General features: G+C 30.4%; 2 protein-coding genes across 6 annotated transcripts in view; both read right to left on the bottom strand.

Moving 5' to 3' along the window:
- The window catches only part of LOC139490542 (cyclic GMP-AMP synthase-like receptor), a 29,338-nt gene extending 26,078 nt beyond the window's left edge, over nt 1–3,260 (bottom strand). The window contains exon 1 of one of the 2 annotated variants that reach the window (XM_071277348.1): nt 2,899–3,260. The gene's annotated coding sequence lies outside the window, so the exon portion shown is untranslated. The remainder of the gene's footprint in view (nt 1–2,898) is intronic. The other variant, XM_071277347.1, reaches the window with a different exon arrangement.
- A 2,876-nt stretch (nt 3,261–6,136) lies between these two features.
- Nucleotides 6,137–25,225, bottom strand: LOC139490534 (cyclic GMP-AMP synthase-like receptor). 4 transcript variants are annotated; one of them, XM_071277336.1, is made up of 14 exons: nt 25,125–25,218; nt 22,677–22,747; nt 19,007–19,126; nt 16,855–16,908; nt 15,687–15,740; nt 15,297–15,350; nt 14,532–14,585; nt 13,758–13,811; nt 13,229–13,282; nt 12,558–12,611; nt 11,027–11,238; nt 9,662–9,905; nt 8,165–8,386; nt 6,137–6,702 (listed from the first exon to the last, which is right to left on the bottom strand). In XM_071277336.1, the coding sequence occupies exons 2-14, from the start codon at nt 22,714–22,716 to the stop codon at nt 6,290–6,292; spliced, it is 1,629 nt and encodes a 542-aa protein (XP_071133437.1). In that variant the 5' UTR covers nt 22,717–22,747; nt 25,125–25,218; the 3' UTR covers nt 6,137–6,289. The 4 variants fall into 4 exon arrangements, with proteins under 4 accessions (XP_071133437.1, XP_071133440.1, XP_071133439.1 ...); XM_071277339.1 differs by lacking the exon at nt 16,855–16,908 and having other exon boundaries at nt 25,125–25,225; XM_071277338.1 differs by lacking the exon at nt 13,229–13,282.
- Nucleotides 25,226–27,817: the final 2,592 nt, after the last annotated feature.

The following is a 27,817-nucleotide window of genomic DNA, read 5'->3' as shown; positions in this document are numbered from 1 at the left end:
TTTTAAAAGTTATTTTTTTACATGTGCTTTATGGTAAGAAGAATAAATGAATATCATCTTCTAATATAATGCAAACTTTCCCAATGCCTGCCTTTTTCTATTGAAAAGGTGTTACTCAAATTAATTTTCTTCATTTAAAATGGTTTATAATTAGATCATTGTAGAAAGACTGATCTGCATTCAACACTGTTTAACAAAGGTTAAAAAATGTTTTTAGGACTTATTCTATATAAAATTAAGGCAATTCATTATTTCTCTATTGAATTACAACAAAATTTCATAATATTTTTATTGTCATATAAACATATTGTATTTAGTTTGAGACAAAAAAAAACCTATTATAATGCAAAGAAATAACAATTCTATAAGAAATCAACACATAGAATGTTTTTTTTAGGTTTCAGTTCTAATTTATGACTATTTCATAAAGGAGCCAATATTTTAAACATGTTCATATATTGAGGTTTAGCATTTCTATCATTTTTTGTACTTAAGAGACTTTTTTATGAGAAGGTAAACAATTTTCAAGAAGATTATCTCAAGTTATTTTGTTAATTTTACCATTAAGGAAGGAGTGTTCTTCATTGTCCAGCAAGTGGCACAGTTTTACATATTCTATCCTTTCTAGGAATTATGTATTGTCCACTATTTGCTATTTCTAAATTATGACCACTAACTCTCTACTTTAGTGACACATTTGAGTATATACAGTTTTTATCAAAGTTTTTATTCTTAAATCTATTTTCAAAAATATTCTTATATTTTTCTTTAAATTAATTTTTCCTCAAGGTCCTTAAAAAGGTTTAATTCATTCAAGTCCCTGCAATTATTAACTTTATCTCAAAAGCCTGGGTTGAGGTAAATATTGTTTGCAAATGTATACCAAGAATATGTACATATATCATGCCAGTCCAGCACTTTCAACAATATAATGTAGACACACAAAAAAATGATTTAATTAATAGACCATAAAAGTGTCACCCTCAATATAAGTGTACCTTTGTGAATTGTAGCCTTTAACTGACAGAAATTAGCCAAACCAAAGATAACATATTTAATTAGTTCATAGTTGTTTAAAAAAGCAAGACATTTTTTTTTCCATTAGATTCACTTTATTCAGATATAGGAACATTTTTCATTATGATTAGCATTTTTAATTAGTTTTCATCAAAATTTGATGATAACTAGGTTATCATTTGGAAAATAAGTCTCTTCAACAGTAATTGTTAATGCATAACTCCTGTTTTCAGATTTGAAAAAAATAAAGATAGACAAATAGTTTTTTCCTAAACCGTATAATGATATTTGTAGTTCCCATGAATGATTATAGATGTTATCAAAATTAATTGTAAAAGGATTGATATTGATCAGTTCATTTTGTTAAGAAACCGGCTTGTTAAAAATTACTTGCTCATGGTTTCTTTAAAAATATCATTTGCTTGATTATTAGTTATTATTAATAATAATTCATTAAATAATGCAAACAAACAACTGAATAAAGAACAGCATGTACATTTATTATGTTTTTACTTAAAATATAATTATTTAAAAATCTGTTGTCTTTCAAATGCTAGTCAAGTTTTATTTATTAAAAGAATAAGAAACAAAAAACATACAAAAATGAATATAAAAACAAATAAAAAAATGAAAAAAATAAATTTGAATAAATTTAAAGACAGATAAATCAATAAATAATATAAATTAACAAAGAATAAAACAATATTTTATTCTACATTTTCAAAAAATGGTGAAATGTCATTTTTAAAAAGAAACCTGAGTAACCTGTACAGGTAAATTTTAATGAAACATACAAGCTGAAAACTTCAACCTTGGTTGATTTCAACAGGTAACATAAGTAGATAAAACATCAACCTATGTTTTTTTACTCCAATAAATGGACCAACATCTCAAGATTGAATACCCCAATAAATGGCCACCATTGAATGTTGACCATGCAAGAGGGTGGACATAATTAAGAGGATGTCACAGGCTGTACTGTATAATACTAAACCCTAACGGGAGGGATTGTTCCTGATATTCCTATGATGAAGACATAATCTTTCAATCAGTTTAATTGAGGTCTGGAGCTTGCATGTCAGTAGCAGCTGTTGTTATTTATTTATTATTGTCATTTTATTTATTTTCTTTTGTTACCTCTTCTGACATCAGACTCGGACTTCTCTTGAACCATGTGAATTGAATTTCACTGTGCGTATTTTTATGCGTTTACTTTTTTACATTGGCTAGAGGTATAAGTGTCGTTTGAGACATCAAAAACATGTTTAACCCCGCCGCATTTTTGCGCCTGTCCCAAGTCAGGAGCCTCTGGCCTTTGTTAGTCTTATATGATTTTTAAGTTTAGTTTCTAGTGTGTAATTTGGAGTTTAGTATGACGTCCATTATCACTGAAGTAGTATATATATTTGTTTAGGGGCCAGCTGAAGAACGCCTCCGGGTGTGGGAGTTTTTTGCTGCATTGAAGACCTATTTGTGACCTTCTGCTGTTGTCTGTTCTATAGTCAGGTTGTTCTCTTTGACACATTCCCCATTTCCATTCTCAATTTTATTGTTAACACGTTATTTACACGTGCCATTGAACACATTTGTAGGAATGTTTGATATCTATAATATTTATTCAAATTATAACTAATGTTTCACCTGGATTCAATCTCTTGACTGTATACAAACAATATCAATATTTAAAGTCAGTATTATGTGTATTATGTTATTTCTCCGAGAAATGCAATTCTTGATAGAAGCGTATCTTGTGTTATTGACTATGCATGAAATGGAAAATATGAACTTAAAAACCCTGTTCATATTTTCATTCTAGTAATTGATTACCGGTAATAGACTTAATATTATGTGTTTTGTTAACGAACAGGAAAATACACTTACCGTATTCATAATTAAGACACCGTTACTTGATGAAAACATATACATTATACAAATAGATTAATTCTACTTTCACTTCTTCAGCGGTTTTTACGTGATTAACCGGAAAATGTAACTCATATTTTCAAATCAACCTTTTCTTGAAATACGATTATCACTTAAACAATTACATTATCTACTAATACAAGGTACACACGGAAAACAGAAAAAGATGGTGGAAAACAGGGCCATAAATAAAATATTTAGGTTATCTAAATAAAACCAGAACGTAAATCCAGATGCTATATTATAACAGTGTCTTTTTAACGTCGATAAGAGATTATGCAATTTTGTCGGTTTTAACTCCCATCATGTCTGTCTGTTCTACGCCTTGACATATGGCATATCTAATTTCCAAATCATCACAGCGTTTCTGGTAACACAGGGGTGAAACATACTAGAATGACATTAAAAACAACTTAAAAATTAAACTGACACCGCCATGTCTAAAAAAGAAAAGACAAACAAACAAACAATAGTACTCAAAACACAACACAGAAAAATAAAGACTAAGCCACATAAACCCAACCAAAAACTTGGGGTAATATAAGGTGCTCCAGAAGGGTAAGCAGATCCTACACCACAAGTGGCATACGTCGTGTTGCTCATGTTAGCAAGACCGATATATAATAACAAATAGTTAATTTGACTGAAGGAATTAGTTTCTTTGAAAATTCTAAATAAATCAACTCTAAGTTTTCGGACTTTACTGTAAACCAATTTATTTCCGTGAATAATTCATTTCGTTTTTTGGTCCTTTTAACCCTCTTCGCTGTGATTTCATTTTGCGACACTCAAATTCAATTGATGTAGTTAGAAAAGATCATAGTTTTGAATTTACGCGACCATTCATGTTCGTGGTATTTTTCTTTTCGCAAAAAAGCAAAAACATCATTCGCAAAAATAAGTTGGTTTACAGTATGTGAACATTCCAAAATTGTATGTAGGCATTTATTTTTATATTTAAGACTTTCACATCATAATGAACAGGTGTACAAATAATCAAGTTGACGTCACTGCATTCAATCAAAACTTCGTTAAGAAACGGAATAAAATAATGGACAACCATAAGGATGGACAAATATATTGGAACATAATGCCATTATTATCGAGGTGTTGCATTACATTCTTGATTTGAGCAATGCCATTATATGCAGAGTTACGGTTTTGAAATATTTATTATCTTTTTATTTATATATAAAAAAAAAAACATGCACATGCTAGTGATGGAAATGAATAAACACGGAATTAAGATAGATCAGACGGAATTTTAATCTAATTTAGTAGATATTAATCATATTAAAAGAGCAGTGCTTTCAAAGTAAGAATAATAATTTTATCAATGAAGTAACTTGACTTTTTTCTGAAAGCCTTTTACAATCACTGCAATTTTTTTCGCTTGGTACATATCTGATAACATTGTCATTTTTAATAAAAAAAAATAGTTCAGGATTGAGGGCGTTTCAAGGTATAGAACCACTAATTCAAGCCCGGTCGGAAAGAACATACAAGAAAGTAGTATATATTTTAAACAAAATAGTTCCTACGCAGAGCTGTATCTTTGTCAATATTTGGGTAGTTTTTCTATCAAATGAAAGCTTGGGGACTTGAGATCACTGCATGCAGAACCCTTGTTGAAAGTTTTACTTCAATAATAAAGAAGTATATGAAGTTTTAATAGGAGGGCACATTTGGCCTGTTGTTCAGATCAGAAATTCCTGTTTTTGTACTATCAAACTGCGGGGAACCAGTACGCTCTAATATGCAATTAAAGGTATGTTGATTCTTTCAGCACAAGTCAGCATAAGGTACAGTTTTGACATGAAATAACTGCCACTTTATTTGAACATAAGACAAAGTAGCCATAAATGCTTGAAATTGCAGAATTTAACTTAGAAAGCAATTGGGCTATGAATTAGTGGTTTATACCTATTACTGACAGGCATGTAAATTCTATTTTTAGAAATCAAACCCTTTACAGTGAAAATTGGTCACATATGTTGTTAGAAATCATGTTACATTTTTTTTTTATGTAACAATTTTTTTAGTGTCAAATTACAGCCCTCAAATTGCTACAATAAGGTATGCTAGCCTTTTTTGGTCATTTAGCATGCACACAATTAAGATTCTACCTGAAACTTTATTTTTTGCATTATCTAACACTGAAACCAATTGTCAAATTATCTAGTTATTGTTCAGGTTTTATTGTGTTTCTTAGTACATTATTTATTTCAAGAAAGATTGGTGTATACTTATATAGGAATTCTAAAATCTCACTTGAAATGCATTTTATAACCATTATAGCAAGTTGTCTAGCTTGGAGACACATAAATTGCTCTTGTTGATCCATGTTTATACATAAAAGTATGGTTTTTACCAAATCACTATCATTTTTCAACATATAGAAAAAAGGGGGACACAATTATCAATTATATTTTATGTTTTGACCACTGTATTGATTTTCAAGGAAGATTCTCTGATAAAAATAAGATATATCTGTAAGAACACTGTTTTTTTAGTAGATATAAACAAATCAGAACTGGAAAAAACTGCAAAAGTGTCATATCTGTCACTATTAGTATCCATATGGAGTTTTCTTAGTTTAACGCATATGTTACTACCAGTCAAATTTGAGCTTGAATTTAATGATATAGTGTTTTGACAAAAGCTTTATATGTTTTTCAATCCTAGAAATAAATCATACAAGAAAATCATGTCAAGCAGAAGTCAATATAACAAGTTTGGTGCTGTTATAGGTTATTTCCGTGAATAATTTATTTTGCTTTTAGTCCTTTTAACCCTCTTCGCTGTGATTTAATTTTGCGATACTCAAATTCAATTGATGTAGTAAGAAAAGGAAAGATCATAGTTTTGAATTCACGCGACGATTCATGTTCGTGCTATTTATCTTTTCGCATAAAAGCAAAAATAAATCACTCGCAAAAATAAGTTGGTTTACAGTATGTGAACATTCCAAAACTGTATGTAGGCATTCATTTTTATATTTTAGACTTTCACATCATAAAGAACTGGTGTACAAACAATCAAGTTGACGTGACTGCATTTTAATCAAAACTTCGTTAAGAAACGGAATAAAATAATAGGCAACCATAAGGATGGACACATATATGGAAACATAATGCCGTTGATATCGAGGCGTTGCGTTACAATCTTGATTTGAGCAATGCCATTATATGCAGTGTTACGATTTTGAAATATTTATTATCGTATCATTTATATAAAAAAAAAACATGCACATATTGGAAAATTAACATAGATCAGACAGAATTTCAATTCAATTTAGTAGATATCAATTATATTAAAAGAGCAGTGCAAATTATGAATAACAATACTGTCAATGAAGTAACTTGACTTTTTCCTGCAATCCCTTTACAATCACTGCAATTTCTTCGCTTGGTACATATCTGATAACATTGTCATTTTTTATGATATAGTTCAGGATTGTAGGTGTTGGAAGACTTAACGTTTTAATCAGCTCTCCTAAAAGACATCTCTGGATACGAACTTCTTCACTTTCCCTTGTTGGCCATGTGTCATACTGTTTGAACATGAATTGCTTTATATGATATGAACAAAACTTTTTAACTTTTCTAGGATGCTTTTCTTTTAAATCTTGCACACACAATTTTATATATCGAAAAGCATTCTTTTTAAAATTAAGTTTGTCTGCACTGTTTGCATGTTTGACCAGCATTTTTTCTGTTCTCGAAAAAGATAAGCGAAATAGTAGGTCTTTGTCAGCCGCACCTAAAATGAAAAATGTATAAGTATTATACAACTTCAAATCGTATATCACCTAGTTGATAGAGTTGAATATAGAAAACAGTGACTAAATGTGCTATTAGCACTGATTACATGTCAAGGTGTGGTTTTATTTTGATGTCTTTAGGGGTTTTCTGGTAACAGACATTAGTTATGGTTTTGGATTTTCAAATGTTGTGGCCGCGAGCATCATTTATGATAAATGGATTGTCAAAATATGCATCAGGTGCAGAGAAATTGGTACGGTTAACGATTTTAAAGATCATTTCACTATCTTACAAAAATTGAGTTCTACTTCGATACATTATCAGGCATAGTCGCTTTGCTTTGTAATGTAAAATAAGAAGAAAAAAGAAGTGCACCCTAAAAATTAAAATAAAGGAGAAATTTTATCGGATATGTTGTTCATATATCAAATATTTTGTCGAGAAGTAGTATCGGTGTTGCTTGTATTGATTTAATATTTGCGAAATGCGTTTGGAACTTTACGTTAAAGCTTGCAACAATTGTTTTCTATAAAGTTAACTGCTTTTTATCCTAAAGTAACGTTTTCCATAATAGATAATAAAATCAGCTTCAAGAAAAGGCCTTATCTTACCTCCTATACATTTCCAGGATTATGATTGGTTAAAAGCGTCCGCGTGCAAACCGTGTATATTTGATATTAGGTTAGTAGGGAGGCGGGGCTTATCTCATACACTGTTAGTAGTGGAGTTACGTCCCTTTATATTCCATATTAGGTAAGAAGGGGGCGGGGCTTATTTCATACACGGTTAGTAATGGTGGTATGTCCCTTTATAAAAACAAAACGGTACTGAGAAAAAATCTTAAAAGTTCCAACAAACGAAGAAATTGCTGATTAAGATTGAAATAAATTCATAAAACACATTTAAACCTTACAAGTCGTTATTATTGGCATCTATTTTTGTAGGATCAATGGAAGTATTTTCTTAATGCTAACATATTGAAGACTTGCTCACTTTGAGAATCACTAGTCTTAATTTCACACGTTCAGATAGTCGGTAAGATAAATTCGTAACATAGTGTGCTAGTGACGTAATACGGTATAAATGGAGTACTGACCCCATATATACCGTATTAGGTCACTAGCACACTATGTAACTAATAATATTGCACTAACACCTTTTCTCCGTACAACAGGACAATAATATGATAATTGAGAATATAATTAACTCAATATATCTTTCAAATCAAAAAGTTCATAAAGTTACTAAGTTCCAGATCATATGGTCTCTGTTAAAGTTGTTTAATATGGCAAACATGGCACATCTTGTTTTCATACATATTGGGGTTATGGGGGATATTATTATCAACATTTCAACCCAATATTTAAACATACATAACATTTTTCGGAATACCATCAAAATATTTATGAGAAGGAGTGGCATTTCAGTAATGTGAGAATGCCACAAATCATATTTCGTACCTTCTGGACAAGTTTTGCAAACAACATCATATGATATCATTGCTTTGTTGACGACATCATCGAATGATATCCATGATGGATTTATCTTTCTAGCTATTTTTTCAGGTGGCCATCCATCAATATAAAAGCTAGGAACCAGATCAATATCGATCGGACTTTTTCCTGGAAATGCATCATAATAAACTGTGTAAGCTGGACTACATGGGTTTAGTGTTGGCTTTCCTATAATATGAAAATTAGATTATAATTGAAATATTAAAATTTGCACATTAACAATAGGAATTATACAAATATTTTCAAATTCATAAAAACTATGTAGTTAACTATTTTTCAATGCGATGATGAAGTCATCGAACATATCTTATTTAGATATGTTTTATATCATTAAAAAAAGGTAATAGTTTTCAAATCTTTTGAACTGAGCCAATTGAAGTTTTGTACGCTGAAAGAAAATGTCCTACTGAAAGTTGTATGTACATGTATACATGCTACACTAATGGAGTCTTGTTGTTACTTAGTTCGAAAATATCAACTCCATCAGGTAAATTATTTTTGTGTTCCCTTTGCCATTAAGCTTCTGAAGTGGCTACATATTGTTACACCATCAAGGCTTTCGATGTTTAGATTTGAGTTTTCGTGATGAAGGTAAACTCATTAAAAGCGACCCGTACGCATATTCACAAAATCAATTTTCTCCTTTAATCCTTCCATTGATGATATTAAAAATAAAGAGATTATTAAAAACAAATTAAAAAATTGCCCTCGAACAAACATGATTGTGAAATTGTTATTCTATTTTAACAAATGCCATTTAAGGTGGTACCTAACACTACAGGGAGATAACTCTGTAAAATCAGCTAAACGTTTTAATAACGCTGTATTGTTAAGGGAATATTAAGCTTCTCACTGATCAAAATTAGTGTTTGTCAAACTGCTATATAACCAGTGTAATTTTTCTGACAAAACGGTTGGATCAAATATTTTGAAATTTTTTTATTTTTGTCAAAAGGTTAGAGTAAATACTTTGTAAAAATTTTATGAAAATTAAAAGAGCCAAATTAATTTTGGTGAAGATGTTGGGTACAACCTTAATAGGATAATGCTTTTCCAAGCATAAAATACTTCAAATTTGAACTTTACACTCTAAGGCTTAATCTCGTTATTATCACACTGGCTAGTCAATTATACAATTCTTATATTGCAAACAAATCCATTTCTATGTTTACACAAACAGGAGTAATAGAAAAAAAACACGTTCAAAACCAAATTTTCGAATATCTGGACAATTGATTTGAAATATGAACTTTACAAACAATTTTTTCTCTTCAAACTATAAAAATCAGTTCAGTTGGAAATATACACTCGAATTGTGACCGAAGATTTAGTTGGGTTTCTACTGTACTTCTTTAAAAAAATGAATGTTCACTCCAGATATCCTTTCCACTTTACCATATCTGTTATATCTTTATATGTTCATATTATATGTTTATCACTTACTTTTTGTTCTTCGTCCTTGTCGAATCCCGTCTGGCCCTAATACCCGATCAAACAATCCAAACACATACTTTTTGAATTTGTCAGGCATAATATACCGATCTTTGTCCAACACATGTTCTAATTCCGGCACTCGTGGGGACACCATCTTAACCTTGTAAAAGCCAGGGATTTTCATGTCATCGAAATTCACTTCAACAGACAGAATAGGATAAAACATTATATCAAATTCATCTGGATGGCAGTTCTAAAAAAAGAAAAAGAAAAACATTTATTTTCTGATGCTTGATTTTTCTAACAAATGAACAGCGATACTATTTTAATGGCGTAAATCTTTTAAAATTTACAGTTTATTCAAACATTCTGATACCCGTTCATGCTCCGAAATAAGATCATGTTATTACCTCAGGAATGTTTTCTTTTGGTTTGTATATTAAAATCGACAAACACATCAAAGAACTGCTCTTTTATTCAATTAGTTAATACTGAGATATACCAGGATCGCAATTTTGGTCAATCGCCCCGTTTTGTTTACAGAAGTTTACCAGTGACGCTTGATTCAGAAATAACAAATTCCAAATACATTAAAACGTTGAGTAGCATTGAGTCCACATATTTCCGAAATATTTTGCCTATTGCAACTAAGGTAATCTATTCCTGGGGCAGTAGATCTATAGTGTTTTTTTGAAAATTGATAGTTATAAAAATATGTAAAAGAGGGACGAAAGATACCAGAGGGACAGTCAAACTCAAAAATCGAAAATAAACTGACCACGACTGGCTAAAAATGAAAGAAGACAAACAGACAAACAATAGAACACATGACACAACATAGAAAACTAAAGAATAAGCAACACGAACCCCACCACAAACTAGGGGTGATCTCCGGGGCTCCGGAAGGGTAAACAGATCCTGCTCCACATGTGGCACCCGTCGTGTTGTTCATGTTATAACAAATCCGGTAAATAGTCTTATTCCGCAGGTCACATTCATGAAAGGGAAGGGGATTGTAGTTACGACGTAAGAAACATATCCGATATCATTTGTGAAACGGTTATTCCATAACAGTCAACCAACTCGTTATGGCGTCCGTAGAATTTACGAAGGGATGATTTCAACTTCACCATTTGCTTCCTTGTGAGCAGCAACCCTCTATCAAGAAAATCGTGATAGGAAATGCAAGCATGGGAATATCGTATCAATTGGGAGATATATACTCCCTATGCAGGTGCTGTAATTTATCGTTAGGACCATTTTAATTCATGTCAACACAAAAGTGCAGATTACTAGATTGTTGATACAAATTAGGCCAAAATAACATTTTTTTTGTATTTGTAACCATAATCAAGTTTTTTTTTAAATACTTGCCTTTGTTTTGTCATAATATGATCCAGATTTGAAACTGCTCCAATTAAGACTAGATATTTCTTTCAGTTCTTTGATAAATTCGTTAATGAAGCTATTTATAGCTTGTGCAGCCGGAGAGACTTCCTCCATGGAAAGTTTGCATTTGTCTTGATGTCCGCTCAACCTTTCTTTAAGAATTGTATTGACAGGGGCTGTGTCTTTGGCAGTTTCTTCTGAAAAAAGGTAAGCTAAAAATAACATATTTTATCAAAATGTAGATATATTGCATTGACATTGATACTGTATATTGACTCTATAAATCGTTTTAAGGAAGTTGTAATATCAATAGATAGTTAACTGTATAATGCGTTTCAAACTTATATCAAAGCTCGAGTTTCATTTGTTAAAGAGATATTTGTATAGCAATATAATGTCAATAATATAAAGTCAAAATGTGTTCCGAGAATTCAAATGTCAAGAATAAGCAGTGGATTGTATTTCTCTGTAGTATCAGCTTACTAAATTGTGTTTTTTTAAAGATAAGTTTAAAAATCTTGCTTTCATCTTTGCTGGATATGGAAGGGGGGAAAGATTTCAAAAATGCTTTAAGGTAGACGGGGCTTCTAAATTATAATCAATAGAAAAACGTAGTTTATATCATGCTTTTTACAAAAAAAATAATACTAGTAAAAAGAATGGGTCACGGTGCTTATTTTCACGCTACAGGTTGTGCAAAATTGACAGATTTTGTATATATTATGCATGGAAAAACCCAGTTTTCTACCATAAAACAAAAAGTACACCATGGAATTTTGAGATAAAATATGAGACGATAGTTCTTATATTATGCTTTCAGATAAGAAAAAGAAACAAAATCGGTCAAGGGACCTGTTTTCTTGACGTATTATAACATAGGTAAATTCCTAACACATTTTACTGTGAAAGTAACTTTATCTGAATTAACTGTCCTAACAATTGAGTTGACTCCCCTTATATGGCAAAGTTCATAGATATAAATATGATAAAACTTGTCATTTTCTATATTGAAATGTAAATTCTTGCACATGAATTACCTTCTACTCTAAAATTTGCACATATTTTATTAAAGATCTAAACCGATTGTTTTCTGGTGGAGGAAAACACCCTATCTACCTTAAATGGGAAATTAAGTTGACGATTATGCTTGTAATATATGTTGAGTATTGAATGTAGCTATAAATAATTGCAACAGACTAATAATATATCACAACTTTGCATTCCTAAATGTCTTTTATATACAATTACACTTTTAAACTGTTTTCATATTAGCATGATTATTGGCATTTGGTAATTAAATTTGTAATCTTCATCATGATTTTGCTTTCTATATGCACAACACACGAGTCTTGAAAAAAGTTAATGTTTCTAATTGTTTGTAAATTTCCTGATAATAAAATAATGCACCTCATACCTAGATAACATAGAGTCAAGAAATTAAACATAACTAACAGATAAACTTCAATGTACGTTCTTTATGACTTTGTCATATATAATGATTGAAAGCTAAACTCACTGTCCAATGATGTTGATTGAGACTTCTCTTTTACACATTTATCTGTAGGCTTCTCTGTTATAAACAAATGTAAATAGTTAATATTAACAAAGTTTAAGCATGGGATATTCCTTACTTACTGACAATTATTGCTGAGCCATAACTAAATTGGTGATAACACTTTAAAGGGCTTGGTCAAAAGCAGTTGCCCAAAATTAAAACCTTAATATGAATCAGGATCTGCTCACCCTTCCGGAGCTACTGAGATCCCCAGTTTGTGTTGCGGTTCGTATTGCTTAGTCTTTAGTTTTCTATGTTGTGTTTTCTGTACTATTATTTGACTGTATCAAAACTAAAATCCAATTAGTAATATGCATTTATCATTAATAGGGAATTTTAATGTTCCTTTTTATTTTGATAAAGGGATTGGTTAATAACAGTAATTATCTGATCCCTGAATCGCATGACTATGTACGGTCTTTAATTCTGTGAAGGATACATCAGGTTCTATTGATAAACAGCTTAGTCGATATACCCTAACGGTTTTGAATAGTGCCAACCTGTTTAATTTGTTTTTAAACAATTACAGATCAAGGCAAATACACACGTTAAAACTAAGAAACTTGAACACTCTTCATGAACAAAATTGTTTTAATTCATACAGTGATATCATTAATAAAAGCTAAACTCACTGTCCAATGTTTTGAATGGAGGCTTCTGTTTTTCACTTTTATCGGTGTGTTTTCCTGTAATATATATATATATATATATAGATATAGATGATATAATAAATACTAGTTGTCGACTTATGGCAAACAATTGGTGATTCATTAATAATTATGCAATTTAATTTTGATGCAATTTAATCAAATATTAAAACAATTGCAACGGCATTTGTCCAAAATAAAAATAAAAAGTTATATTATATCAGAGTTAGTATCAGAGTTTTACTGGACTGTTGTTTTACGGGTGGCAGTATGAATGCTCGAACCAAAACATCTGAAAGACCGTGATGTACGAATTAATATACAGAAAACGTTAAAGATCTACATAAAATCTGAGGTTTACTTTATTTTCAGGAATTTTAGTTTCATCATAGTATATTTTGATCTATTTAATAAGTTTAGCATTTCTTCTTACAATAACATTAATTCGACTTATAAAGAAAACAGTTTTCATTTTTTTTCACGATTTGAACTGATGATAAAAAGGTTAACTCACTGTCCACTGAAGTGACTGGAAATTTCTGTTTTTCACTTGTATCCGTTTGTTTTTCTATAACGAAGAACATAAATCTTAGACAAGGGATCATTTCAAAAACAAAAATTCCAAAATTCCAAACGGAAAGTCTCTAAGCAAATTAAAAAATCAAAATCTCAAAGACATCAAACGAATGAATAACAACTGTCACATTCCACTCATTACAGACGGTTTTTGAGTCATATTGCAGACGATGCTTTAAATGAAATATGCTTTTATATTGATTGATACGGCAAAAGTATCTATAGCTCTCTTAGACATTATCTTACATCACAGTAAATACCACACTGGTGATTTTCTTTGTCATGTGATACATTTGTATTACTTTGGTAGATGCATCGATCATTAAAGTGTTGTTGGAATCATGAAGCATTGCGTTTTGAGTGATAACGTCTGTGTATTCCTAATTCAATTAAAAAAAAAAAGTATTGATTTGTTGAAACTGAAATTTCAATTATTAACATGATGCATTTATCAGTAATGGGGATTTTTAGTGCGTTACTGTTTGGACTGTTATATTATTTTGCTCATTTGATTATGTTTTCTTTTTTTCTTAATAAAACGGTTGGTATCTTTCCCTTGAAATAGCTAAAATATGTAAGGTCTTCAATTCTATGAAAGGCATATCATATTCTATTGATATAAGGGAAAACGGATGTTACAAAACTTGTAATTTTTCTTTGACAAAATTGTCCTTATTCATTTAAGGAACACATGACTAAAAGCTAAACTCACTGTCCGATTTTTTGGCTGCAGGCTTCTGTTTTTCATTTTTATCGGTGTGCTTTTCTGTAATATGTATGACGTTATTATATATCAGTTATACATGTACAACATGAAAAGTTTTCGATTTATTGCACATTATTGTTTAGCAATAATTAAAATGTTGCATTTTTTCGCTTTCTAAAAAAAACATTAAAACATACGCAAAATTCTAAAAGTAATCATATAGTACAATTCGCACTATAATGCTACCTGACGGATGTCTAACGGATATTACTCTGTATACTTCTATGAATGTGTGAGATAGTAAGATCTTTCCGATCCTGATATTAAAAGTCTTTGTTTTATAAAAAGTCACATAAACATTAGTGATAAAAGAAAAAGAACTGTTTAGTCTGAAGATTTGTTTACAGCATTGAATTTAAAAAAGAAGAAACAACATTCTATAAATTATGTGCATCCTTAACACTTTTTCTGGTGTTATCTCCATCATGAATGCTCAAACCAAATGTTTGAATGTCAGTGATGTTTAAATAGTTTTTAATGTTTAAAAAGAAACGTTAATAGCTGCATCAGATATCAGCACACAAAAAAGAAAAACCAAATTCATCTGAGATCAAATTTGAAAGATGAAACTTTGTAAGTAATATCAAAATTATTTTTGTTCTGTTAAATTTGTAATGACATTATTCTTAGCTGAAAGACTTATTCATTCCTCGTGAATAAAGTTATCATTTGTTTTTAAGAAAATATGTGAAAAATAAAAGATAAACTCACTTTCCACTGGTGTAGATGAAGACTTCTCTTTCTCGCATGTGTCTGCTTGCTTCTCTGTAATGAACAAATTTTAGTAACATATAGTAACACAATTAATACAACAAGAGGTTGGTTGGTTTACATTCATTATCCAATCATTGATATCACAATAATATTAATGCCTTCGGCTCTGAAATTTTACTGCTTTATCAGTTATTTGCATACCCTAAACATTTTGGTATAGCTTTGACCTGGTTTATGTGAGACTTCTGTAGCTAACCGATGTTCAAATTTTATAAATCGATTACATATCAAGGCACAAAAGATGAATACGTGTGTTCCGCGACTATACAACGTGAACACTCTTTGTGTTATTCGTGCTATGAAATTATGGCTGAAAGCTAAACTCACTGTTCGCTGTTTGGGCTGGAGACTTCTTTTTTTCACATTCAACTGGTTGCTTTTCTGTAATAATGAGATAAATAATATCCTGTTACACATTTACGACATAAATTATTTTAAACTAATTGCTAATTTAATGTCCAGCCTTAATTAATTTAACGCTTTGTAGTGCTATCGTATTATGACAAAGGCAACTTCAGTTGTCAAAAATCTAAACTTTTTTTTATGTTACAGTTAGTCTTACAAGTTTATATTTTATACTGCAGTAAGTACTCAAATGTTTCTGGGCTGGTGTCTAACTAATGATTCCCCCTCTTTGTCCTTTGATGAATAGTAAGTTCCTGTAAATCAGATCCATTTTCTAAACCCTGGTACTTATCTATACTGGTCTTTATATTCTTCAAAGGTGCGAATATAATAATTATAAAAATACTAGTATACACTTTATAGCATTGTTAATAAAAATAACCTTTTATAGATTGTGTGCATTTGAGCACGTTTCTGGTTTTACCTTTAAAAGGAAAGCTAGAACCAAAACAACATTTGAAAAACCAGTGATGTAGAAACACTGTGAATTTATTACTATTCTTTGGATATCAATTGTCGTGGATCTATGAATTTAAATGTATATTGAATAACAAATTTTCATTAAGAAGATATGCAGACTTTGGCAAAATCACAAAATAAAATATCCACGAAAATGCAAGTTTTCCCAATCCATCAAAAATAGTTCACAAGAAAATAAATGAATCTACGGTATGCAGAAACATTATGTGCTTCATGACATTAAAGATCTAACAGAATAATCAAGTTACTTCTGAGGTCATTATTTTTAAACAAAGATACCAGAGGAACATCCGAACTCATGACAGCGCCATGACTAAGAAAGAAACAAACACAGCAGACAAACAATAGTACACAAACACTGTAAAAAACGGGTGCACCGGAATAGTGAGAAAATCCTGCTACACGCGCGTCTGGCGTACAAAAATGAATTCTGGTCTTTTTGATGAGTTTTTTTTTTTTTTGCTTTAGGAACCTTAGTCCCTTTATCATTATTATTTCTCAATAGTAAATAGTGTTTAAAATTCATCTTAGATCAAAGATGAATTCACTATTCATGAATAACATTGTCACGTTTTAACTAAATGAAATGGTGATTCAAAGATAAACTCACTATTCAAAGATGTGACTGGAGACCTCTGTTTTTCGCTTTTATCTGTTGGTTTACCTGTTTTGATTAACATATATTATACATTTAGACATCTCATAGTTGCACCTTATTACATCTTATTTTTAACGATTGTTCATATAATGATTTGTTATTCTATTATTAGAATAATTTTCAAAAATGACTTCATATATCAAGATTCATGATCGATTTCGTGTATAAAATTAACATGAACGATAACATTGAAATCAGAAAGAGAAGAAACAAATTGGGACTTGATTGGCCTTGGTAATTCAGCATGAAAATATATAAATTGGGCTATCAAGAACAATAATATTTCGATAATTCTACTGAGAGGGCTTGAAACAAAACATTCTATACTACTTTTCGTTTATTATCGCACTTTGATGATTTCAACAAATAATTTAAAGCTTAAGTTCATAATGGAGCCACGAATTAGTGATGTTATGATATGAAAGCGCATTACCAGTATTACAATATTTATAGTCTTTGCACCTGTCCTAAGTCAGGAATCTAAAGGTCGTACATTGACCTATAATGGTTTACTTTTGTAGATTGTTATTTGAATGGAGAGTTGTCTCATTGGCACTCATACCACATCTTCCTATATCTATTTTATTATTTAATAATTTAAGTCACAATACAAATTTGTCTATATATTAAATAAGTTTTCCACAGGTACAGCCTTTACATGCAAAACAAATCGTTGAATCTACGGATGGTTTAGTAAAGGTTTTTCCTCATTTGTGGTAACAAACTCCCTAATTTGATAATATACTAGCAGTATATTTAAATCCAAAACAACACTACAAACACAATCAATGCCGGACTGGTTTGGGTTCAAACATAGATGAAGTATTATCGACATATTGATAAAAACTGAGCATAAAATACAATTAACACTTCAGTCTGTACCAAGTCAGGAATTTAACAGTTGCTTTCCATTCCATTGACGTGGTTGTACTTTTGATTTTGCCATTTGATAAAGGACTTCCGTTTTGAATTTTCTTTGAAGTTGCATGTCTACTTTGTTTTTTTAAATATTTTCGCAATGTGGACGTTTTGGAATTAATTAGTATTGTTTTGATTAATTAGTATTGTTTTGGTATTGACTAGTATTGTTTTGGTATTGACTAGTATTGTTTTTGTATTGACTAGTATTGTTTTGGTATTGACTAGTATTGTTTTGATATTAATTGTAATTTTCATTGTTATTAATAAATGTTAGATAAGTCATACAAATCTAAACTTGAATTCCATCTAAATTCTGTCTTAATTTTGGGAACTCGTTTTAGAAATTCAAATGTGACGTCACTTTGTGTGTTGCACTGGCTTTGGCTTACACAGCTATGTATTTTTGTAATGTATCCATTTTATTCTGTAGCTAGTAACTACTTCAGATAAATCATGTATATCTACTATATAGTCATTTTATAAAATTAACTGTTTGCAGAAGTATGAATTATTCAAAATAATAAGGATGTTCTTGTCCCAGGCGGATGACCTTGGTCGTATTGGTCACAACTTTTTGGAACTTTTGGTCCTCGGTGCTCTTCACATTTGTACTTGTTTTTGCGGTCAAACTTTTTCATCTTGGCGTCACTGGTTGGTCTTGTGTAGACGTTGCGCGCGTCTGGCGTATTATTTTTTTCAATTTTGTTTTAACCTAGTACCTTTTGTTGGCTATTTTTCGTTTGTTTTTCTCCCATTTATTTGTATTGTATTCCTGTCATGTAATGTTGTCATTTTAATGTTATAATTAACATTGCCATTTAAGCAGGAAGTTTGTCATGCCATAAAACCAGGTTCACTCCACCATTATTTCTTAAAATGCATTGTACCAGGTCAGGAAAATGGCCATTGTTATATTATAGTTCGTTTCTGTGTGTGTTACATTGTAATGTTGTGTTTCTGTTGTGTCGTAGCTCTCTTATATTTGATGCGTTTCCTTCAGTTTTAGTTTGTAACCCGGATTAGTTTTTTTCTCTATCGATTTATGAATTTCGAACAGCGGTATACTACTGTTGCCTTCAGGAAATATTGTATCCATTTACAAAGTAACTTGCCAATGTATCCTGCGTTATCGTAAAGTAGTTATTTGTAATTTCTCGTCAATTTATTTACATTTTGTTGTTACCTTGTTTACTAGTAGATGGTTCATGCGTTTTCTTTGTCTCTGGTTTGCCTTTTGCTGATGCAGGTCTCCTCTTGTTTTCTTGGGCATCATGTTTGAGATTTGGGCCATTACTTTTAGAACCTGTAGAAGTTAATGTACAACTTTACTTAATCCATTTTAAAAATAAACTATGTAAAAAATCAATGGCATACTCGACAAAGTAAACAAACGTATTGCCAGCAATTAAAAGAGCGACAGGTTGAAGATTATTACTTAATGATATGATAATGTGATATTTATAAAACACTGGTACTTGAGTTTCAAACAAATATTATTACTATATGATAGATTTTATTTTTGTTTTGTATTGTCATCCTTTTTCAATAACAAATTTCATCTAAAAAAAAATTGACATGTTGATTAACATTATGTAACTGCTCTTAATTAAACAATCTCGCTAGTGTTTCTATTTTACAACTTGCCTCTAAATTTGAAGAAACAGAAGTAAAGCGACTACCAATCTGATAAATCGATATAGAAGATAGAAATTGAGATAAGAAACAAAAATTGAGGGACTGGCATGAACTACAAAAGTAGAAATAGTAGGTGCATTTCAGGGAAAGCGACTCTTGTCAGGGGCGGATTTAGGCGGGGCCGTGGCGGGCGTGCGCCCCCTCCCCTAAAATTTGCAAAGCATAGGTTGTCCCCAGCTCAATAAAGTATCTGAACAGACGACGAAACATAATGTCGTCGCATTGCAATTTCTGTTTTATCATTCAAAGAAGTATATAAAACAGTAAGTTTAACAGAACCAATGTGATTGCTAATATACTGACCTACGGTTTATCTATAAGTTCTATCATAAATATCATGAATATGGTATACTTCAAAGAAAGGTGTCAAACGCGGTACTGCGTTTGATGACACATATCATAGGCTTTAATTGGCAGTTAAAGTAAAACAATTTATAAATTATAAACAATTTCTTTGATAATCGAAACTCCAAAACATCACTAACCCACTTTCCAACGAAGTAGGTGAACATGGTGAAAGTGCCCTACCCGCGGTTGGATTGGGTATTTCATCATTGCACAGCGAAGAAAACAGTCAAGTTAACTGGTTAAATTCTTTCTTAATGAAAGATAGAAATACTGGTTCAAGCGAAAGGTTAGTTTTTATTAATTTGTATCAATATTTAATATATCTGTATCAATACATGTTTCTCACTTAATTGCAACCTGTAAAGTTTGCCGAAGCATGCATAAACGATCAAGGCTCCAACTCGTATTTCCGTATTACATATAGGATCCCATGAAAATAAAGATCTCATTTTGAATTTAGTGGTTTGCTGTAAAAAAAAATGTACATAAAAAGTTTGGCACGACCTCCGAAAACAACAAATAATAATAATAATAAAAAATTGTGAAAAGACAATGAAAAATCACTGGCAAAAGTAGACCGTTTTTTTTTAAAATCTAATATTGGTCAGCTGAGCTATTGTTGAGTCAATGAATTGAAACTCGCACATTTCTTGTCAATTATGGTGATTGTAGATTGACAGGGGTGGATTTATGCGGTTTTAGCTTGAAACTTTAATTTCTCGCTTATTTTAACACAAAATATTCGCCACGTTTTGCTTGCCATGCAAAATATCTACATTGCACCCTCTTTAGAAGAATATTCCAATAATTTCGATAATTATACCTCAAAGAAATTTTAACATTGCGCCCCCCCCCCTAATCTGAAATCCTGGATCCGCCCCTGCTTGTTATCTATTAGAATACACTTACAGTAAATATTGCACACTCAGGAAAGTGACATGTTCTATAGCATACAGATTTTGGTTGAGAAAAATAATTGGCATCTTGAACTTTTTTTTTTAATTTAATATTTGTTCAATAATGTATTTTACTGTAACATGTGTAAGTACATAACGATAATATTCATATGTAGTAAAGTAACAATTTTTCCGACTTTTAATTCCGTTCCATTTGCTAAATAAGTAACACCGTTTCTTTTTCAAAAATGTTTTAATTGTTAATGTTCTAGTTTATTGCTTAAGAAGAAAACGATGGAACTATGAATGTTTTTTCATGTATTCGTTACAGATATCAGCTTTTCAAAATACCGAACTATTTAGCGAACCATTTATTTATGTTCATGAATGTTTTTTTTGTTAATACACATTTGATCAATAGTTGTTTCATTTTCAAATAATTTATGTTCAGTTTAATGAATTTCTGACCCTGAACTCAGGAGATGCATGTTAAAATTCTTTGACGCGAGTTTGAAGAGTGGTTTGCAAAATTAAAAATTAACATTTTATTACAAATGTCACTAGAATCCCTTTTTTATGTCTTTTAATTCTTTCTTCATAAATGAGACAAGACTGTAATTTTAAGGTATTGAAAATTTCACATTTGCAAGAACAGATAGTTGAAAGAAGACCGTGAGAAGTAGTCTTATTCAAAGTACCAAATCGGTTGTTGGAACGAGGAATTTACAATACAATACAATTCAAAACATATACATGTTTACCATATTGAAAAAAGTTGTAATGGATTAATATTACAACAAATGATTCAATGTCAAGTAGTATTTTATATAATACCGTTCATCTGTTCAAGGACATTAGCTAATGAAGCATCCGTGAGAGGATTTGTATTGGTCCAAGATAAGTCTTTAGTCCGATTACCAATAGGTCACGTGTTATCTGTGTTCTAAATTCCACCACTTAACGTCAGGTTATTCCGTGAAGCCTTACATGTAGGTCAGACTACCTAGTTTTTTTATGGCACAATGCTTATTCTACGAAATTCCCCTTGATGAATATGTATGCCGAATTATTTGATTTTATGTCACTAAGTACCTATATCTTACTTTTAGATATATGTTATTTATCTAGATTATTCATTTTGGGGGCAGTATTACTTTGTTAGTGTAAACTAAAACAAGATTACATTAAACCCATAGCTGTCAGTGTCAGCGAGGTTACGATATTTGTCTAAATCTAAACAAATCTAATATCTGCTTTCATTTCGCAATCAAATATATGCCAGGAAATTAGGGTAGTACCTATTACAAACAATTGTATGGAGTGGTTTCTGTTTAATCTTGTTTTAGGTTGTGGTTTATAATTATATAAATATGAGTGGGTTTGAGGTTTCGATTTTACAAACACGTTATATTAACCACAATGAATGCATGAATCATAGTAAACTGTTATGACCTTAGAACTTGTATGCGTGTCAAATGAATACATAAGAGCTTTCTATTCGGTAGTATTAAGTCAATAAACGAAATATTAAAATTTTTATTCATTCTGATATAATTTTTAAAAAAGGCTTGATATTTAAAACCGTATATCTTTTCGAAATAAGCACTTTCTAATACGGTATTCAAACAATCAGGAATCAGAACATTCCATAAACCTTTTTGTCATCTGCTTGACCACAGTTTATTATTTCTTATAAAATTGAGGATCAGAATATATTTTAGGAACAAGCCATAACCCCCTTTTGATGTTAAATTGCCAATCCCTTAATGTACTGATATGTATAGTTATATACTGGAATTGTTTGAATATCCTTGTATGGCTGTTTTAATCAATAATGGTATTATTCGTCATTTTTAAAGTAGTTTGAGTAACTAATAATGTATATACATATATAAACGTGTTAGCCATCTTTACCTTCACATTTTGGAGACTGTTTGTGATCGCTTCTCTTCATTTCAAATAGTAAACTGCTTCAAATATTAATTCTAAAAAGGAAGTGTACATGTATATGAAAATTGCATGATGTTATTAAATGTGAACTTCTTTAATTTATAGTTTTAAAGACGTATGACATGCTTCCCTCTTATTTGTTTGTATTGAGACTGTGTACATTATATTATATTTTGGACATTGCTGACAAAGTGTTCTCTTGCATTATTCGTGATAAAACGGAAGAATGAAGTCTATAATAAACATCGAGATAAAATACATCAAAATGAAGATTAAGGAAAAGGAATTCAAAAAATTAACATGCAGATAAGGAAGACATAAAAGGTTTAAAGAAAAGTGTTCTTTGGTTTATTATGAATGACGACTTTTTGCATAATGTTTAATCCACAACATATATAATAAAAATATAACATCTGAAGCTCATTACATGGTTTTCATAGCCATTTTTTGGAGATAAGTGACAGTCTAATCTTACTTTTGTGGAGAGTTTAGGCGTTACTATAACATCTATTGTTTAAAAGTTTGAGTATGGCTAAAATGATGAATATGTAAATAAAGTACAAATACTGTAACTAAATCTAGGACAAAACTTGTCAAATGTTAGAATAATTATTTTTTTTACTAAATTGAACCTTTCATTTATTTTGATTTAGCTAAATAAGTGAATGCAATTATATCTTTTTTTATAATTATTGTTAAAATAGTCATTTTGATTCTGACAATTACACATGTTGTAGCACCCTTTAAAGGGGCACTAGCTGTCAAATTCATGTTCACCGACTTAATTCAAAAAATCCTATTTTATTTATAACAACGTAAAACATTTATCCAAACTATTAAAAGTCTAAAATAAAAAATAAACAGGGCACGAGCATGAAAATACGTAGCTTCGTTTCGTGTGAATTTTAGTCCAGACGCAATCTAATTAATTATCGAGTTGACCTTTAAAGTCATGCGATGACCATATAAGCAATGTAAAGCTAAATATAGATATAAATAGATTAAGCAAAATCGTGTTGTTGGATTATTTTAGGTCTATTTAATTTCATTTTATTGATGAAAAATAAATGTTTATCATCGTTTTACATGTATAAGAATGATTTTTTGTGGATCGAATCAGTCAATCAAATGATTTACCTTTGTTTCACTTTCAATGTTGACATTCTTTTCCTTTAAATAACTTTACACATACAATTCACGTGTTATCCATCTCAAGCTAAGGGGGTTAAATTGAAGTTCACATGAATACGGATTCAATGAGGTCGAATTATTCACTTGCAAGTGAATAATTCAAAATCAATATTTTTTAGCTTATTTTGACAAAATTGAACCGAACTGGCTGCGAAAAGCTAATTATTATTTCACTATTTGCATTTCATTATTGATTGAGCAAATAAAAAAAGTTATTAGATTTTTTATACATCTCGTAGTTAGTGCCCCTTTAAGAACAAAAATCTACCAAATAATTCCACTTTAAGCTTTTTCTCATTTAAAATAAAGTCCCGTTCAGTTTTCCAAAGTATCCCATGTACAAAAAAGGAATCTTTTGTATTTTGCAAATGTTGAGTAAAACTATATGTATTCCGCGATCTACGAAACTGACCATTGACGTACGGATCAGAAATGAATGCTGTATTATTTGGATATTTATAAACTAATGATCATGTTGACAATCACAGAAAAATACATTTTAAAATTCATAACATTTACGATATTTATGAAATTGACGTGTATTATTTTAGGAATACAAAAATAATATCTTGAAATACGATTACTTGAAAATTAACTGTTGTATCCTGTTCTCGCAATTTTGGAGGCGTTAAACTGTTTATTGTCTCATTAGTTGAAAACCAGATTACTTTATTTTACAGACATTTAATGAATTTCGATGATTAATATAACAGAATTATACAGTACGAAGTTCTTAACAAAAAGTTCATGATATATATGCTTTTGAATGGTGTGTAAAATAGTATGTAAGTGTGTTTACAGTAAATTATAAACACACATAATGTCACTTCACTGTATTAGTGTATATCAAAATAAGTACATTAAAACTTTGAAAGCATGTACATCGTAAACATGGTAAAATGTAAGATGATGCTAACACCTTGGTTTTGTTACTCTTTGAATTATTTTTTGTAGGAAAGAATAATACCTTTAAAAACATTTCTTCTATTGATGACTAATGTATGACCTATATTCCATCCCTTGACTGTACACATGAAATGTCAATATTGAAAGTCAGTATTATGCAATTTGCTCGAGACAAAGCAAATCTTTTAAAGAATTCTGACTTGCATTATTGACTATTTATGAACAATAAGATAATTATGAACTTTAAATCCTGCCCAGACCTTTATACTAGTACTCAATTAGCGGTTATTACTAACGCAATGAAAATACACTTACCGTATTCATAAAACCATGCTTCTTCGTCAGAACATTTTACACTATATATAAATAGATTATTGAACTGATGCTTTCACTTTTATACCGGTTTTTCCGAAGATGATTCCGAAAATTTAAAAATTTCAATTTTTGAAAAATTACGATAGACACTTAAGAACTAATCATGCTAATCAAAAGGTGCATTAAAGATGCGATAAATAAGATAAAAATAGAAATAGATAGTGACATTTAATCAGGAACAAACGATACAATATTTAGGCCATTTAAATAAAAAGAAGGTGTATCGAACCGTTTATATATAGACTGAAGAACACAAAAAATATTGTATAATCTTCATGCATGAATTCCTCAGATGAATTCATTGTAATATTTAACAATAACAAAAAACAACTAATCTTCCCCATTACACAAATGAGAACGTTTTTGTTAATGGAAAAAGTCATTATTTATCAGCGTTTGGGTCTGTGCCTTTTTGAAGTGTCATTTCAAAATTAAAAACCCAACTTATAGTGAGAAGGTATTGCCATCACATTTTTGATTTTATTTAGGGGGAGGGCGTCACACAAAAAAAAAGTGTTTTTTTTTTTTTATGTCTGAAAAGTATAAACATTATTGGTGATGTTGAAATGAGAGTTCAATCAATTATCAAATAAATAACTTCAATCTATTATTATCAAATCGTTGATAGAGACATCACCCACCAGTCGCCTAATCTCTGAAATTGTAGTTAAGTTAACCACTCTGAATCACGTTTATTATCCATAAAGAATGTGAAAATTAAAAAGTATCTTTAAAGAATGTGAGAATTTACAATCACATATCTTAATTAAGATTAACAACTGTACGTGTGACACATTTAACTCTAGGTTTGACAAAATAAAATAATCTTTCGTATTAAGGAAGCACTACATTCTGATTTTTCTGACAATTAAAATCATGAATCATTTTAAATTTAACAGGTTTAATGCACTAAAAAATTGAGACTTGTGTCCCCTTTTATGTTTTCCTTCAAAATAATTATGTGACAGCAAAAACTTACATATTTTTCATTATATAGAGTAGAAAAAATTACTGGAGGGTGCTGTATATATATAGCATTTGTAAAATTATGGGTTACAGACAAATCAAATTGGAACAAATAATCTTCTATCTGTTCCCTACACTTTTATTAGCACCTGCTCAAATAAAAACAGATTGTCGAATAGAGCCTTTATAATAGATTCATTGTTTACTGAATTCGCAGATAAAAAAAATCAGTATTATGGTAAATTTGTGGATTCTTGTCTTCAATTTATGCTAATATGATTGGTCTGTGTGCCATTTTGTGCTTCTTTGTTACATATTTGTTTATTTTTGTGGTGATTAAGATTATAACACAATGTTGACTGCTGTACCTCTGTTTTTTTACATTTGTACTGATTATGTGTGTTTATTTTGTTGTCAATATAATGAAATTTGACGCGACTGTCATACAAATGAGAGGTTTAGCTAGCTTTAAAACCAGGTTTAATCCACCATTTTCTATACATAAGAAAATGCCTTGACCAAGTCAGGAATACCATAATTTAACCTTATCTTGATTTATATCCAATTTTTAGAAATTTACCTGTGACGTCACTTTTGTGGCGTTGATCCAGTCGTGTGACAGATTGTTCGTGGTTCTGTGAGTTGTCCTAGGTTGTTTATAGTTTGTGATTATCACATCGAAAGGTACAATTGTATTGTTTATTGTGTATTTCTCTGTCCTGAATGTTCTTACATTTAATTGTACTGTATTCCTGTCATATAATGTTATATTTAACATTGCCTTAAAAGCGCAGGGTTTTGCTAGCCACATAACCAGGTTCAATCTACTTTTTTTCTTTAAATGTCCTGTGCCATGTCAGGAAAATGGCAGTTGCTATCTTATATTTCGTTTATGTGTGTGTTGCATTGTTCTTTGTTTTTATTGCACTTCAGTGTTTCTGTTGTTTCATTGTTTTCCTCTTACAGTTGATGTGTTTCACTCGGTTTGAGTTTGAAACCAAGATTTGTGACTTTCTAACATCGGTATATACTACCGTTGCCTTTATATATGACAGTTGTTATCCATTTTTTTTATGTGTTTGTGCTGTTGATTTTGCCCTTTGATTATGGAATTTCCTTTTTAAATTTTCCTCAGAGTTCAGTATTTTTGTGATTTTACTTTTTTTTCTAATATTACAGATTAAGGAATTACTGAACTAGGAACACATTTAATTCACAGACTGGATTATTTAGTAACAAGACATAATAAATGAACGACAACGTTATGCTAGCTTATTTTCTTACTAAGAATACAATGTATGAAATATGCCTCACATGAATAGAAACACATTAATATTACGATTTGGAACCCCACAGCATATTTGAATAAAATCGATATGATATATCCCTCTCATAAACAAATTAAGTGTATCGACGGTGGGAATCCCTAGGACAAATTTAGGACCAACTAAGTTCAAATCTATCTTAAAGAAGTGTAATGGGAAATACTTGTGTAAACGGTTGTCAAGTATAATAATTTATATAATTGCAAGAAGGAAGATCAATTATTGTAAGTTGTCAATTAGATCATTGATGAGTTTTAACATCCATATCTGTATCAAAATGCCAGTAGAGTATGTAAATTCACTATTACTGTGGCGCACGACTTTGATTGCTGATTAAATTGA

This window comes from Mytilus edulis, chromosome 10 (genome assembly GCF_963676685.1).
Source record: "Mytilus edulis chromosome 10, xbMytEdul2.2, whole genome shotgun sequence".
NCBI classification, from domain to species: Eukaryota; Metazoa; Mollusca; class Bivalvia; order Mytilida; family Mytilidae; genus Mytilus; species Mytilus edulis.
Note: the sequence above shows the minus strand (reverse complement) of the source record. Positions and strands in the feature narration are given on the sequence as shown.